The 14,725-nt window shown below is 39.1% G+C and overlaps 1 protein-coding gene across 2 annotated transcripts; it reads left to right on the forward strand.

Moving 5' to 3' along the window:
- Positions 1-2,892: 2,892 nt before the first annotated feature.
- LOC113128667 (proline-, glutamic acid- and leucine-rich protein 1-like) lies at positions 2,893-13,153 on the forward strand. 2 transcript variants are annotated; one of them, XM_026304153.1, is made up of 7 exons: positions 2,893-3,250; positions 6,314-6,358; positions 6,674-6,718; positions 7,431-7,578; positions 8,322-8,483; positions 8,733-8,762; positions 9,348-13,153. In XM_026304153.1, exons 1-7 carry the CDS (start codon positions 3,200-3,202, stop codon positions 10,415-10,417), a joined length of 1,551 nt encoding a protein of 516 aa, XP_026159938.1. In that variant the 5' UTR covers positions 2,893-3,199; the 3' UTR covers positions 10,418-13,153. The 2 variants fall into 2 exon arrangements, with proteins under 2 accessions (XP_026159938.1, XP_026159939.1); XM_026304154.1 differs by lacking the exon at positions 8,733-8,762.
- The last annotated feature ends 1,572 nt before the right edge of the window (positions 13,154-14,725 follow it).

Raw genomic sequence — 14,725 nt, forward strand, 5'->3', positions numbered from 1 at the left:
TACATTAGCTACTCTCCTGCAGCGGGAGAGGGTTGATGACTCTGATATGAGATAAGGGAAGGGAGAGAGAAGGAGAGAAGGAGACGTGCTGCAAGGCCACATCTCACAGTGCCAGTTTGCAATTTGTGAAACAAACTTCTTGAGCAACTGAGAAGGCATAAAGTAATTAGCAGGAGTAATTGCTACATACTGTAAATCACATGTCTAACCACACCATGGAAAATAAAAAATATATAAAGTAGGTTTTAATTTAAGTTTCCGCTAAATGATATTGCAGACTGTGTGGCCTCTATTAGAGTACTCCCAGGTGTTCCTTCTTACAAACCTTGTTTGACCAAAAGTTCTGACATATTTATAGTTATTCTGAATTAGTCATTATTAATATGAGCAAAAATCTGTATACCCTATCATTATTATTACTAGTAGTAGTGGTAGTAGTAGTAGTGGTTGTTGTTGTTGTAGTAGTGGTAGTAGTAAATTAATATTTACTAAAACAAATAACAGTGTTTCTTTGACATTGTAGGTTTATTTATCGTTTCTATGTGGGTGTGCACATGATGGGTCAGAGGAAGTGTGTTTCATCACACAGAGTTGACACACACAGTTGTCATTATGTAGGTGAGCAAACAAGCTGACCAAACGTCTTCACCTTAATGCTTAAGGAAATTACTGTAAATCTGCTATAATATACTATATAATATACTACTATGGTGGACACAATTCATAGAGTGGAGTTTAAAAGGAGACAAAAAAATACTGACTAATCTAAGTTACACAACGAAACTTACTAAAAAAAACAAAAAACACACAAACCCTATAAGTAAGATTATATCTTGTTTTTAGAGTTCAATTTCTGTCATGGCTTCCTAGTTAACTTTACTTCAGGTTTTCACCACAGAGATACCAACAGAATGGAATAACGATGAACAGCAAGATGCTTCAATTCCTACTTGGTTGCTAACTAAATACCACTTATCTGACTGGTTGAACACAAAACCTATTAAAAGCTAACACGCCCAGATTATTAGTGGTGCATTTAATCCAGATGGCTTAACACATTTACACTCAAATGCACAACCAAGAACTAGTGAGCAAGAGCTCAGACTTGTGTTCAATGTGAGGGTTTTAAACCACAGGTATGAAATGCAGGAAAACAACAGGCGGGGCAGTGGAAATACTTTAGAATTTTGCTGTTTCCCTTTTGTGTCATGGGGCTCACACACACATCCACAAAGACAAAGACAAGTCACTGTAACAATATAAATTTGCTAAGGACTTACAGAGGTAGAATTTCAATTGTTTAAATTACAGGCCCCTGATCCTGCTTCAAAGCCACAGTGCAAATGACACCAAAAGCAAAAGCCTGTAATCTGCTGCCCTCTTGTGACAAACAAACACAAACTGACACTGATGCACAGTTTTGAATATACAGATTCTTTATTTCAAAGCTAATAATAATAATAATAATAATCAGAATCATCATCATCATCATCATCATGATAATAATAATGGGCCCACAACACAGTGCAAGCTGTACCACAACCCTTCCATTATCACTAACATGTTAATCAGTTACAACTAGTCACTTCACTGTCAAACTACACTTTACTGAAACTGGCAACATGCTGCTCAACTCACTATGTAACAGCCAATTAGACATCCTCACCTACCTCAGCTTAGAAAGTCACAAAGCATCCACTGTAGCCTGATAAGCTAATAAGCTAATTACTTTGCATGATAACTGTGAGCTAAACCAACACTATACTGCCACAGTCATCCATTATGTACTGTTTAGACAGCCCCCCAAAAAGGGAATGGTTTTGCATGTGGTGGCCAAAGACAAATGCTCTCTCCTTATCTTTCCTGAACGATTATTCTCGACTTTTTGTCCTTGTCACTGGGGGCATGAGGAAGTACCTGCAGCCCAATCAGTCACAAACTGATTTCCGACAAAGAGGTGTGTCAATTTGTAACAAACTTCTTCAGAGGATGCACTGGTGTATCATCAATTATAGAGCCTCGCTTTTTGCATCTCGCTCCTCACAGCAGAAATAAGACTTGTGGGACAACCACGGACTGAAGAGCGAGGTGTGATAAAGGAAAGGAATTGGGATTCAGCCAAGGTAAAGAAGTAAGGGCACAGGACCCATGAGAAGTCCTTTTCTCCAGTATTTAATGTGAACTCCAATGTGTGTCCAATCACACCAGAAAGACTTCTGGGTTGACCAACAACTGATTTCATGGGGAAATTGGGAAAAACCCTAAGAAGCAAGGAACAGATACAAGTGAGGGAACAATAGATGTAATTAGTGAAACTGGGATTCCCCTCAGGTCGGACTGACAGTGGGCCAACTAGACTGGAATGGCATCAGGGCAAGTTTTTGACTACTCTTGACTGGAACCTTAAACCTCCACAGAACATCTGGCATAACAATAGGCTAAACTGCCCATATCCAGCTGTGCAAAAGCTTGTAGAGAATTATATATATTAATTTGTCATTAGGGCTTATTCAGTGTAGGTGGATGACTCTACAATGAAAGGTACAAAAAGTAAAGGGGTCTGAAAATTTTAAGCCAAATCTTTTGGAAAATGTAATTTTCACTAAATACAACAATAGTTTGACACATTCCATAATAACAAGTGATTTCATTTTCCCTCCATTTAGCCCACTCCTTGTTTTCTGATATGCAGCTTATATTTGTATACACCTCAGTTGTTGTGGTTTTTCCGTGTAGTATTACAGCAGCAGAGGGAATAAAGCCCAGCTGAAGAAGCCTCTGTGCGTCTGTTGCTGGGAGCTCGGTCCGGCCAATCAAAGGCGCAGCGCTCCCATACAAGTAGTTTGGGGGCTGGAGACGCATGACGTCATGCAGAGCCCCTGCCCTCCCTGCGAAAACAAAGATTGAAACATCTTTATCTCACTACAGAAACCAATAGTCGACGGCGTAAAAGAGCGCACGGTGAATTTTTTCTCCGGTTCTTCCATCCAGAAACTCCACGGGGAGTCTGGCTCTAGGCGGTACCCGGTGTGCGCAGCGGAGTTTGTTAGGCGCATCCCGCCGTCCGTCTGGGGGAATGGCGGATGGAGAGGCCATCCTGTCTGTGGAGCGGGGCAGCGGTGATGGGGGTTTAGCGGAATAACATCCCATCGCTGTTGTTTTACATTTTCTCTGTTTAGCTTGGTGTTGCGCTCTCGCCATGGATCCGGAGAAAACGCTGACATTCTGCCTGGGGGTGAAGGCTGAGGAGGTAATAATGTGCCGCACCGCTTTCGTTCTTTGCACGCACTGCTGTCAACAGCTGGGCTTTAGTGATTCAGCAGAGCAACTTGCTTCCCTCGGCCCGTGTTGTTGTTGATAAGCTCTGGTCTTAACCCGTGCACCCATCCGTTTCTTCAATCCTCCAGCATGACTTGTTGTATCTTTAGGCGTATTTTGGAGGCAGTAGCTGCATTTTGTGCGTTTTGCACCACTGCAGCACATGTTTGTGTGTGTGTGTGTGTGTGTGTTCGGTAAAGTGAGTGAGTAATAAGTTTTATAGGTGTGGGTCTACTAATGCACAACTATATATGTGGGAAGTTTAGGTTATTTTAAAATATAAAAAATAATGAAATTCTCAAATGTTTTAAACTAATAGAGCAACCAAGAACAGACAGTAATCTAAGATTTCTCTGGGAATAGTAAAGTAATGGTGTTGGTTAAATATTGATTTTTGTGATGGTTTGTGACTTAACATAAACAGCAATTAGATGTTAAGTTCATTCTTGGTTTCCAGCGTTGTAGAGACGTGAGTTATGCAATCAAAGATTTATTCCTAATGGTAATTAAAAGAGCTTTTCATTGCCTTTTAGAGCATCACAGCCTCAAAGTTGACATTAAGAACCAAAAGTCAACAAATGATCAGACATGCCTACATAGAATACTACTGTGTAAAACAAAGTACAGACTAATCTCTAAAACAATATTACATGGTGTGATAAAGTTTAACAAATCCGGTAATGTACTGATGAGGCCCATAGAAGACGAGCGATGGAGGCAGATTGTTGCTGACTTTTGTGGCCTGTTACTCTCACATATAGTGTTGTCTTGCTTGTATGACAATGTTGTTTTTTTCCTCAAGGAAATATTTTGATTTGGTCAGAGGGCATGGCAATTTCTTAATTTGAGTTGCTTTTTTTTTTTTTTTTTAAGAAATTGGTTCCTATAGGCAGCAGAAAGTGTTGAGTGCTGAATTGAGTTCAGTTCAAAAAGTGACAGTGAGTCTTCGACCCAGGTGATGGCAGCAGTTTGCTTTGGGAATAAACGATTGAACCTTAGTCTAACCTTTATTAATATTTGGGATAATTGTATGATCTAACATCCCTTCACCAACATTTCTCTGTCAGCCACTCTAATTTTTGGCCTTTGCACATGGTTTTTGCTGCTATGCCATGGAGACCTTTGGGTCCCCAGAGGAGGAAATCATCTGTGGTTAATCTGTGGTCTCTAGGGAAGCCTGAATGATCTGTTCACACTTGTGGATACACTCAGTGCTGTGTGGTGGGCTCACCACAGGAACTCAGTTGAAATGTTCACTGATGCCAGAGTGTTTCCCCTCTTGACTCGGACTTTCATAACAGCGTAGAAGCTTGTTTATGGACTAGCTGAGGTTGCATTTGGCATCGGTTTATGCAGCAGGACTCAACTGTGGGGTTTTAGTCATCTGCACTCATCAAAAATAAGCTCATGATATCTTTTATTTATCTGTGTTTAATTAGTTGTAGCAAACTAGATGAAAAATAGAAAATAGCCTACATTAAATCATGTTGAAACTTGAGTTCTTGAGGTTCGAAACAGTTCAGTCAGTAGAATTTTTACTAATAAACTAGGATTTCTGCAAAATCTGGGTATCGCACCTCAAAACTGTGAAAAAGTTAAAAATGCATGCATAAACCTGCATGAATTTGTACTCTGAATCTTCTATCAGATTATTTTTTCATTTTTGACAGAAACCTGAGATGTCTGTCACATGCTATGTGTGCTGCAGTCCCACCTTCTTTTTGAACCTTGCATGTCCTTGATGAGACTTTGCCCTTACACCAAAGTGTCATGTAATGGTTGTTATACAATATTTATACAGTAAACCGCATCAGGTGTTTACTATGCATGTTCTGTTCAGTGAATATGAGTGTCTCCAACTGCTATTTTCACATGTACAGCCTCAGAGCAGTGAGTCAATTGCTTCAGGAATTTGGCTCATTATCATTTGGTATTTAATTACTAAACTGTAGTTGTGATTCTGAACCAGTTCGGTGTGCACTGGCATACACAGGCACACAAAGCAGTCCAGGGCATTATTCCACATACTGGCTACATAACCAGGAGCCAGCTGTTAACAAAAGAGCTCCCATTTAGATGGCCGTGGGCCTGCTGTGCAAAAAGCCAGTCAGCCTCCAGTGTCCCCACATTGTTTTGACAGTGGCCCCACATCCAGCAACGCACACACACATGCTTTTTTCCCTTTTCCACAGTGGGCCTGGATGACATTTACAGAGGCACGAGTGACACACTGAATTTTGAAATCAGCACAGTGACACAATTCAGTTTGGGCAGTGAGGACGTGCATGACTGCACATAATATGTGGACACAAGTCATTATATGCTAATTCTGCTCCCCTCAATCTTTATAGGTAGGTCAGTCTGTGTGAAAACGGACGTTTTTATTTTAGTGATGAGATGCTACATGAATATAATAAATAATATTCTGAGGTTTTATAAATATACAGTATGTGATTGTTTTAGTGCTTTGATGATTTGTGGATCAGCAAAAATGAATCAGTGGATGAATCATGATTACTGATTCACTCACTCATTAAGCAAAAATTGTAACTGATTCCTCTTTTCAAATATTTCTCTATTTTAAATCATATATCTTTTGGTTTTGGGGTGACGATGTTAGGGATGCATGTTTTGCAAAGAAAAGAAGAAAGAGAAAGGGAGAGAGCATGCATTGTTTTCGGAGTATCTTTGGAAATTGATGTGTGCTTGTCTGCTCTCTCGATCTGTTGAGGAGAAATAGGTATTGTTAAAAAGCCACTGACCTTCCCATGTCCTTGCAGGACCGATGTGTATGGCAACCAGTCTCTTCAAACTGGAAAATAGGCCTTTAGTGGCTTCTTTGTCATCTATCATTACTAGAACTGCAGCACAGTATATATTTTTTTCCTTGTCAAGCTTGTGCCTTTGTTAGTGTGAGCATGCATTGGCAATATTTTCTTTATTTTACTATTCTCCTATACCTGCTTCATCTTAACGATGGTGTGTGTTTTACCAGATGACGATGTCCCTGCAGGGGCTGGACGTGACTGAAGCTGCTACGGTAGGGAGCTCGACCTTCAACCACAACTAAACCTTTCATACCACTGGATAATATAAAACATTGCCCACATGAGTAAAAACAGCCTCAAAGCATGACAGTGGTTGCTATGGAAATGTGTAATTATTTTTTAGCACTTCTGAGTCTCATGTGTGGTAACTATGTACAGTTCAGCTCCAGCAACCTCTTCTTGCTGCATCATTATTGTGGTTTATGCTTTCACTCAAGTATATGAGCTCATCCACACCTTGTTTCACTAGCATTTAATGCAGTTTGTGGACTGTAAGTTCATACAGGACCTTTTATTTCCTATTTTAGGTGGCTGTTTCACAGAAGGAGGTTGACATGCACACGCTTAATAAGGTACAAGATTTTATAAAATTTAACCTTAAATTGCAGTTGCCGTTGAACAAAGTCATCTTACAAAATGATCTTAAAGCTACAATAATCAATATTGTATATTATATATTTATTATATATATATATGTAACACTTTGCAGCACCTGCCCAGCACCAAACAGTAGACAGATACAGTTACAAAGTGGTTGGTGAACATAATTATATATTTTACAGTTGAAGTGCAAGATATTTGCCTCAGAAGCTGGTGGAGACCAAAACCGAGCTAAAGGAAGAGCAAATATTGAATTAATAAGATAGACATTAATACAACTCCAAATGAATTTGTTAATGTGTCTGCCATAATAAGTTGATTATTTCAGTGACATGTTTTAAGACTTGTTGCACTTCACCCAAGTAGTTAAAAAAAAAAAAACTATGCTGTGTTTAAAATCTACCTACTAGCTTTTTCTAGAGCTTTTAACTGCCTCTCATGGTCTTCATCATCAGATGACATTTGGTTGATTGTAATGGAGACGCATTGGTGTGGTCATGTGACCAACATGTGAATGAGTTAATACAATGTGGTCATACTAGTTTAGCCAAGGTTGAGAATGAGCTGTCACACACACTGTGGTCTGTAAAAGGGAAACCCATAGCCATACCAACTATTACAGCTTTGTTTCTGCAATATAATTGTCATTGCGGTTACATTGTGATGTGGTGTTTTGTCCACTAGGTGGTGAAGCAGCATGGGGGCTCTGGTAGCCAGCCTGTAGTCAGCCCCAAGTACTGTCCTGGAGTAAATAACAGCCCAGGTTACCTGTGTGAAACAGGACACTGCTGCGGAGAGACAGGCTGCTGTACCTACTATTATGAACTTTGGTGTGAGTCAACTGACTGACTTTTTGTCCATGCTGTCACTGCACAGAGTCCTGAGGCAGTGGCTGTATTTTGTGACATTTATCATGCTGTCCTGCCCTGAAGCAATAAATATGAAATCTGTAAGCAATATTAAGAACAGCTTATATTAGTATTTTGACTTCAAACTAATTCCGAGTCACTCTTAGTTTACCAGTCATGTAACCTTCACCTTCCCAAACATCTCACGTGCACAGAACAGTTTAAACCCAGATAAGATATAGTGGTCCTAACTTATGACTCTTTTTTTTATTTAGTTAAAATGATATCTTTATTAAATTGTTACATTACATGTTTAGTCATTGTTTGAAAGTTTCCCCTTTGTCGATAAACAGGGAGCAAAAGCCATCTGTTCAGACCACATGCTACAATGCTATGAAGCTCAGTGATAATTAAAATCACTTTGAAATGACATTTGAAGTTTTTCTTGGTCAGACCACAGGCTCATATAACACTGGGTAAAAAAAACACAGCAATCATGCATTATCAGTAAAGCAGCATTTCTGCTGTGAATTACCTACTTTAAGTATGTTGCGAAATGAATACAAGTAAAGCTAAGAAATAAGTCTACAGTTAGTATTGTCAGGAAAATGAATAATAGAAACCAGTAATAATTTTTATGTGGTTTACTAGAATGTGTAAACCCACTGGTTAGTTTGTAACTGAGTCAACCTGAGATTTCATTAGACAAAATGTTCGTTTTCTCCAGGGTTCTGGCTGCTGTGGACAGTGCTGATCCTCTTCAGCTGTTTCTGTGCTTACCGTCACCGCCGGGCCAAGCTGAGAATCCAACAGCAACAGAGACAGAGAGAGATCAATCTGATCGCTTACAATGGGGCGTGCAATTACCCTTCCTCGATGCTGGATCTCAGTATGTTTGCGTCATAAACATTTATTTCATTTTTTGAAGAGTAATTCTCTAGCCAGGTCAGCTGCAGAGCCTGAAAAGGCTTAAATCATGCCTATCTTCAATAATGTCAAATATTTAACAGTAACTGTTTATTATTAATATTAATATTTAAAATGTTAAATATTTTCAAATGTTTTATATATTGAAGTCAATTTTCCAGAATGTAAATATATTGTGCTTTCCTTGTGTGTTTTTTCTCTGAGGAAACAGATAACTCAAGCACGCCTGCTGTACATTTAGGTTTGTGCTTTGGTACTTTTGCTGTGTTACTAATTGTTACCGTGGCAACATCTACTATTAATGGAGGTCATATTTAATATAATAGTTTATTTAACAGAGACAATGCACATTTTCGATCTGTAGTCTCAGCACAAAGTTGTACCTGAAAAAATGCATATATAAGAACAAGCTATAGACAACAGGTGCTTAGATACTTAGACTACATTGTTGTTACAGCAATATAGCTATTGCATCAAATTAAATAACATCAGCAGAAACACTAAATAATGTAAATAATGATGAAATTATATAGAACCTAACCCAATAAAAGCAGTCAGTATAAATGTTTAGGTATTCCAGCATGGATTAATTTGGTTTCCCATCCCAGAAAGAAAGGCTAGAGAGTATGTAATTCATTCGTTTTTGTTCATCTTACAGTACTTAGTAAAATTTGCCACACTCCAAGCAAATTAATTCCTGGGTGTTTGGTAAAAACATCCCTCTTGAGGACACATAAGTTTAGAAAAAAAAGTAAAAAGTGATTTATAAAAAAATATAAAGGAAAGCAGTTTGCTCTCCTCAGTTGATGTTTTTTTTTTCTTGCAGGTTTTCTGGCTTCCTTCAAGTTGCCCTCCTATGAGGAGGTAGCTGCGCAGCCCAGCACCCCTCCTCCACCTTACAGCTCTGTCTTCGCCCTCCAGGGAGGTTCCATTGGGGGTCCTAGTTCTTCCTACCCCCATCATCACCACCACCGTCACCCCTGCCCTCCCTACCTTGGCCCCGGTCCCAGTGGCCTGACTTCCTCCCAGAGCTCTGACAACTACACCAGCTGCTCCTGCGAGTCGTGTTCCCTCACCTCCCCCTCCAGCACCTCCTTCTCTGTCCAGGTAACAGACGAGACATATGACAGCAGCCACATCTCCACACCCAGTGAAACAGGGGGTGACTGTGGTATCATGCCAAGAGCCACGTTCACTCCAACATCCTCCCCACCACTTGCACCACAGGTTCCACCTGATGTTATACCTGTGGGTGCTCCAGATGTCGTACCTGTACAGAGACGCTCCTCTAACGGCAGTGACAGAGTCTCACCTTCAGCTCCTCCACTGTCTCTTCCTTTACACCCACGTCCTCAACACCCGACTCGGCTCCCACTTTCTCCCCTCATCTTGTTATCTTCCCTCCCTCCTGGACAAGTCCATTCACTTGTCCCCTCTGACCCACTTGGAGCCATGGTTGTTCAGAAAGAGAAAGAAGAAGAGGCCTCACCTCATGGCCTAGGACCCAGGCCCACACCGTCTCTCCCTAAACAGGCACTCTTCTCCTCAAATGTGGCTGTATTCACACATTGTGACAACAACAATGAGCAAAAACGAGAAAAGGAAGAAGAGGAAGAGGAGGAAGAAGATGACGAGGAGGATCATTTCCGGCATCGACGATTAACAGGTGACTCGGGCATTGAGGTGTGTCGATGCCACGTGAAGAGGGAGGAACAAAAGGAAAAGGAAGTGCAGAAAGGTGGAAAAGAGGTGGTGAAGGAGGAGGAGAGGGCAGACAAGGCCGCTATGCACTCACCTCTCCTGGACGACCGAGCTCAGCAGCATGGCCGCCTCTCTTCATCCTCCAGTGTCATCCAAAAGACAAGCGAGGCCATCATCACTGTGGAGTCCTTGTAAGCTAGGAGCAAGTAAGATCTAGTCAAAGTGGTGGAAAAAAGCTAGTTGCTTAGGCTTTACAGCAACCTCACAGATCAAGACTAGTAGGTGAAAAGATGAATCACTGAAGAAAAGTCTTGCAGGACTTCATGGGTGCAGCAAAGAGACAGTTTTTCTGTATTTTAATCGAACTCGACAGCTGAAAGTCATATTTTGTAGTCAGCTAATTTGGTTTGCTGGTTAGGAGGACGCTTTTCTTGTTCTCTATTGTGATGAAAATGCATATGAATAGCTCACTCTTCTCCCACATGCCAACCAAATCCATTTTTTTATGAGTGGCTCCGTGTCAACGTACTAACATCCTGCTGCATTTGCTTTTTACGTCTCATTGTCTGCAGAAAACGGGAAACCTTGTTCTGCTATACAGAATTATATACGAGTTTCTCTTTCCTTTTTATATGAAATTGTGATTGGTTTGACCTCTAGGAATTTAAGGATAAAGGTAAATGATCTGAGAAACAAAACTTTGAAGTATGCAATGAGTGATCGGTCACCACATAATAATCTTTCAGTTTAAGGAGTCATACAGCGAAAAGTTTTGGAAGAACTGTTAATATACTGTAGTAGCTGCAGTATAGTATATATTAGCTCTCACATCACAGGCAGTTTGATCAACTTTTGTAAACATAAACAAGATTGTTTATCACTAACTGACATTTTACTATAAAATAAAATAATAAAAATATTATTCTAAAGCAAAATCATGAAACAATTTGTTCTCAAATGAGCACCTTCAAAACTTACATATGAAGAGCTTTGATTTCTCAACTATAGAACATTGAAGTATTAACAGTTCTTTTTGTTGTAGGGTAAATGTTTGCTTTCACCAGCCTACTTCACTCTGTTTCTCAGAGGAAATAATGACAGAAGGCAACTACTGTGACTGATTCAAGGGGGTGAGAGTTTTATATAGTGCGTGTTTTTTTGTTGTTGTTCCCTTAATGAAAAGGGGTGCAAACATTGATTATAATGTGTGGGTGGCAAAGCTTTATAATGATATTATGATTATACATTGTTGCTTCTGACTGTTAATTACCTGACTGTTTGACTTAGGATTTGATGTGTTTGAGCTTGTTAGTGGCTGGTTGCTGCCATTGTTGAAAGGCAGTGTATCTGATTCCTCCATGGATGGACTGTTGAGTTTTTACAAGGCGGAAACTTTAAGCCTAAATCCGTCACTGATAATGAATGTAAAAGGCTATGTGCCGCGACAACAACAACAACAAAAACAAAAAAATACACTTAAATTATTTATTAAAATTTTTTTATAGCATGATGCTTGACTGAAAACCTCTAGCAAAGTGTCCAAAACTGCAGCAAGGCAATAAAAACTGCAAGGTGTGGGCTTTGAGAAGACACTTTGAAATAAAGTGCCCATTGTAATGTCTGTCTGTGAGTCAAGTAATGCTTGTTTAAATATCGAAGGTGTAAATGTATGAGGTGAGGGTTTAAAGTCATAGTCAGAGCGTTGCTTTTATTGATTACTGCTGTGGCTAAACTCACTTCTGGGAGTTGGACTGCTTTTCCTTGTTGATCCTATTTGATGAAAAATCAATCAGTCGATGTTCAGTTGTACAGTGTCACTAAGGAATAGTCTCTGCCTCAGTAAGCAGAGTGAGATATCCTTTATTGAGGCTCTGTACTTTGTAGAATAAAGAGAAGTTAGTCTCTGTACTTATTGGGAATAGCATACATGCAATCTCGTTTTAATTCCCAGAATTAAACAAAAGAACGAAATTTAGAAGGAGAGAATGTCTCTAATCACGTTTTTTTTTCTGCTTGTTTTGTCATTTTTATGAGACAAATGTCCCCTGTAGTTCATTGAGAGGAGGCCGCTGTGCTGTGTCCTTGACTCAGTTGCAAAGCTGACTTCATTATTGAATGCTTGCAGGCAAAGCTTTCAACTCATCTATAGTTCTGTGGACAGATAAAATAGGCTCCATTCAGATCTACAGTAATTTATTTATCAAAGTAGAAGCATGATTGTCTATTGAATGCAAGAAGGTTTGTGTTGCAATTTGAATTTGTTGTGAATCTTGACGTCCTCTGATCATCTCTTCTTAAAGCGCTTGTGCAGTGATTTGCATGGGTGCCTCAGAGGTGACCAAGGCTCTGAATGAGACTGTTCATCCTCTGACATATCAACATAAACGCCTTTTGTATGCTTTACATTTTGGATTAAGGAATGGATAGTCATTATTTTCATTAGTGGTAGCTGATGTATCTTCTTTATCAACGTATATGGTGCCTAAATGAGAACTGATTTTCTGTTAGGCATTCTATAGTTTAATGCTGCTATGTAGGTGTGTCTGTGTGTGTGTTTTCTGTAACTTATGTATAGTTGTACATCAAATGGGCAAACATTTTCTTGCAGTGCTTAGCAGTCTCTTCATAAAATATACACAATATGTAGTTCATGTAAGACTTGCAAAAATTGTATTTAGCAATAGTTTTCACTGAGACATTTACCTCTACATTACTGATCCGTGAGCTGTGCTGGGCAGAGGCCCTTGATTGTACTCAACACAGCATTTTTAATGCTTTTGGCTTATTTTTCTCTCAAGTGCAAACTCAGATTATCCGATTTTCACCCCAGGTTGCATGTCTCAGGCATTACCATTATGAAGAGATTTGAAAAACCTGAACGGTCACCTCACTGTTCTGAAGATATTCACAAATTCCTCGTAGACTCTTCTGTCCATTAGTAAAAAAAACAATAAATATCCTTCCACTGCTTATATAAAAGATTTTATACCCATATCCTAACTTGGAACTTTATTTCTTGTTTAATGCAAAGATGATAGCTGGAAATAATGAGTCATATCTTACAACTCATTACAGCTCTGAAATTTTAGGTTGCACTTTGAGAGCTGGTTTTCTTCCTCCAGCTACTGAGATTGGCCAATTTCAAAATAAAATGGAGCAAAAATGGTGTAATATGGTAGAAAATTAAAGTGGAAATTCTTTAGAATTGAACATTCATCGGTGAGTTCTGATGAATGTCAGGACATGAAATGGCTCCCATAAATGATGTGAGCTACTCCGAAGCTTCTTATCTTTCTTATGTAGTATTAATTAACAATTTAATTAATATGAGCAACATATATAATTAGGTTGCAATCTCGGAAAACAGTTAAATCTCCTTTGCGTATTTTTTATGCAGCTGGAGAGAATTGTTCAAGAGGATTCTGAAAGTGCTGTTAAAAAAAAAACAAACAACTTTATGGGTTTTTCAGAGGCCCTCTGTCTTTCAGAATAGATTTATAGCTCTGTGACGTTAATATAATGGTTATACATGATAGGCACAAACTGGGGTTAATTTTACCCCAACTCACATTTCACATTAAAGCAGAACTGATCTGGTTAAGTCTATATAAACCTACTTTGTCAGAGACTGGTATGTACAGACAAATGCCCAAATTCTACCCTCATTGCCACTGTAGGCCAAGGCCTGATCCAAGACTGTTACCTCACTGAGTTTTGACTAATAAGGACTGTTTACGTCTCCTTATCAAGATAGTGTTTACTCTATATTTGTACTGACTTTATTTTGTATAGCCAAGAATTGATGAAGTGAAAAAAAAAAAACAACAGAGCCCACATTGGTACGGCTGAACTAGTTTGCCAGGAAAAAACAACCAGACTCTGTTGATTCAGGATAACTTAAGACTGTTTGTCCCCTGGGAAATAAAATGTTCTCCTTTTTCTCCTGCAGCTACAACACTGCAGGATTTATAGCAGTATCTATATGTTATTGTATGTGGAATAGTTCAGATTATTACCACTACAAAATGTGCTGTTCATTGAAGGCATCTTTGTGCAATTCTAGCTGCAGCTCTTCAGTGTGTTGTACACATGTGAGAGTTATTGTCAGCCGTGTTGTTGTGCTGTTAAATCATTTTTGCTTATTATGAGGCCAAAGTTGAGCATTGTCGGTATTTGTTACATATTTGTTGATATAAATATCCAAACATTTTATGTCACCAGAAATAATAAGTAGATTTTGTATCTTGGTGTATAGCATAGAGATTTCTGATGCATACTCTGATGTAAAATCCAAACAATGAGATAGACTCATTTGGTTACACATCTTTTGGTGCTTTTTGAAAAGGTGGGCTTTAATTTAGGTTTCTTCCATTTGAGATTTTTTTTTTATTGATGCTCACTACTGGCATTCATCCATGTTGGACACAGACATCTGCACTAATTTATTCAACAGAAACTGTGGATTTTGTGTCAAAATAAATGGTAACAAATACTACCAAATAC

Source organism: Mastacembelus armatus, chromosome 1 (genome assembly GCF_900324485.2).
Source record: "Mastacembelus armatus chromosome 1, fMasArm1.2, whole genome shotgun sequence".
In the NCBI taxonomy this organism is placed as follows: domain Eukaryota; kingdom Metazoa; phylum Chordata; class Actinopteri; order Synbranchiformes; family Mastacembelidae; genus Mastacembelus; species Mastacembelus armatus.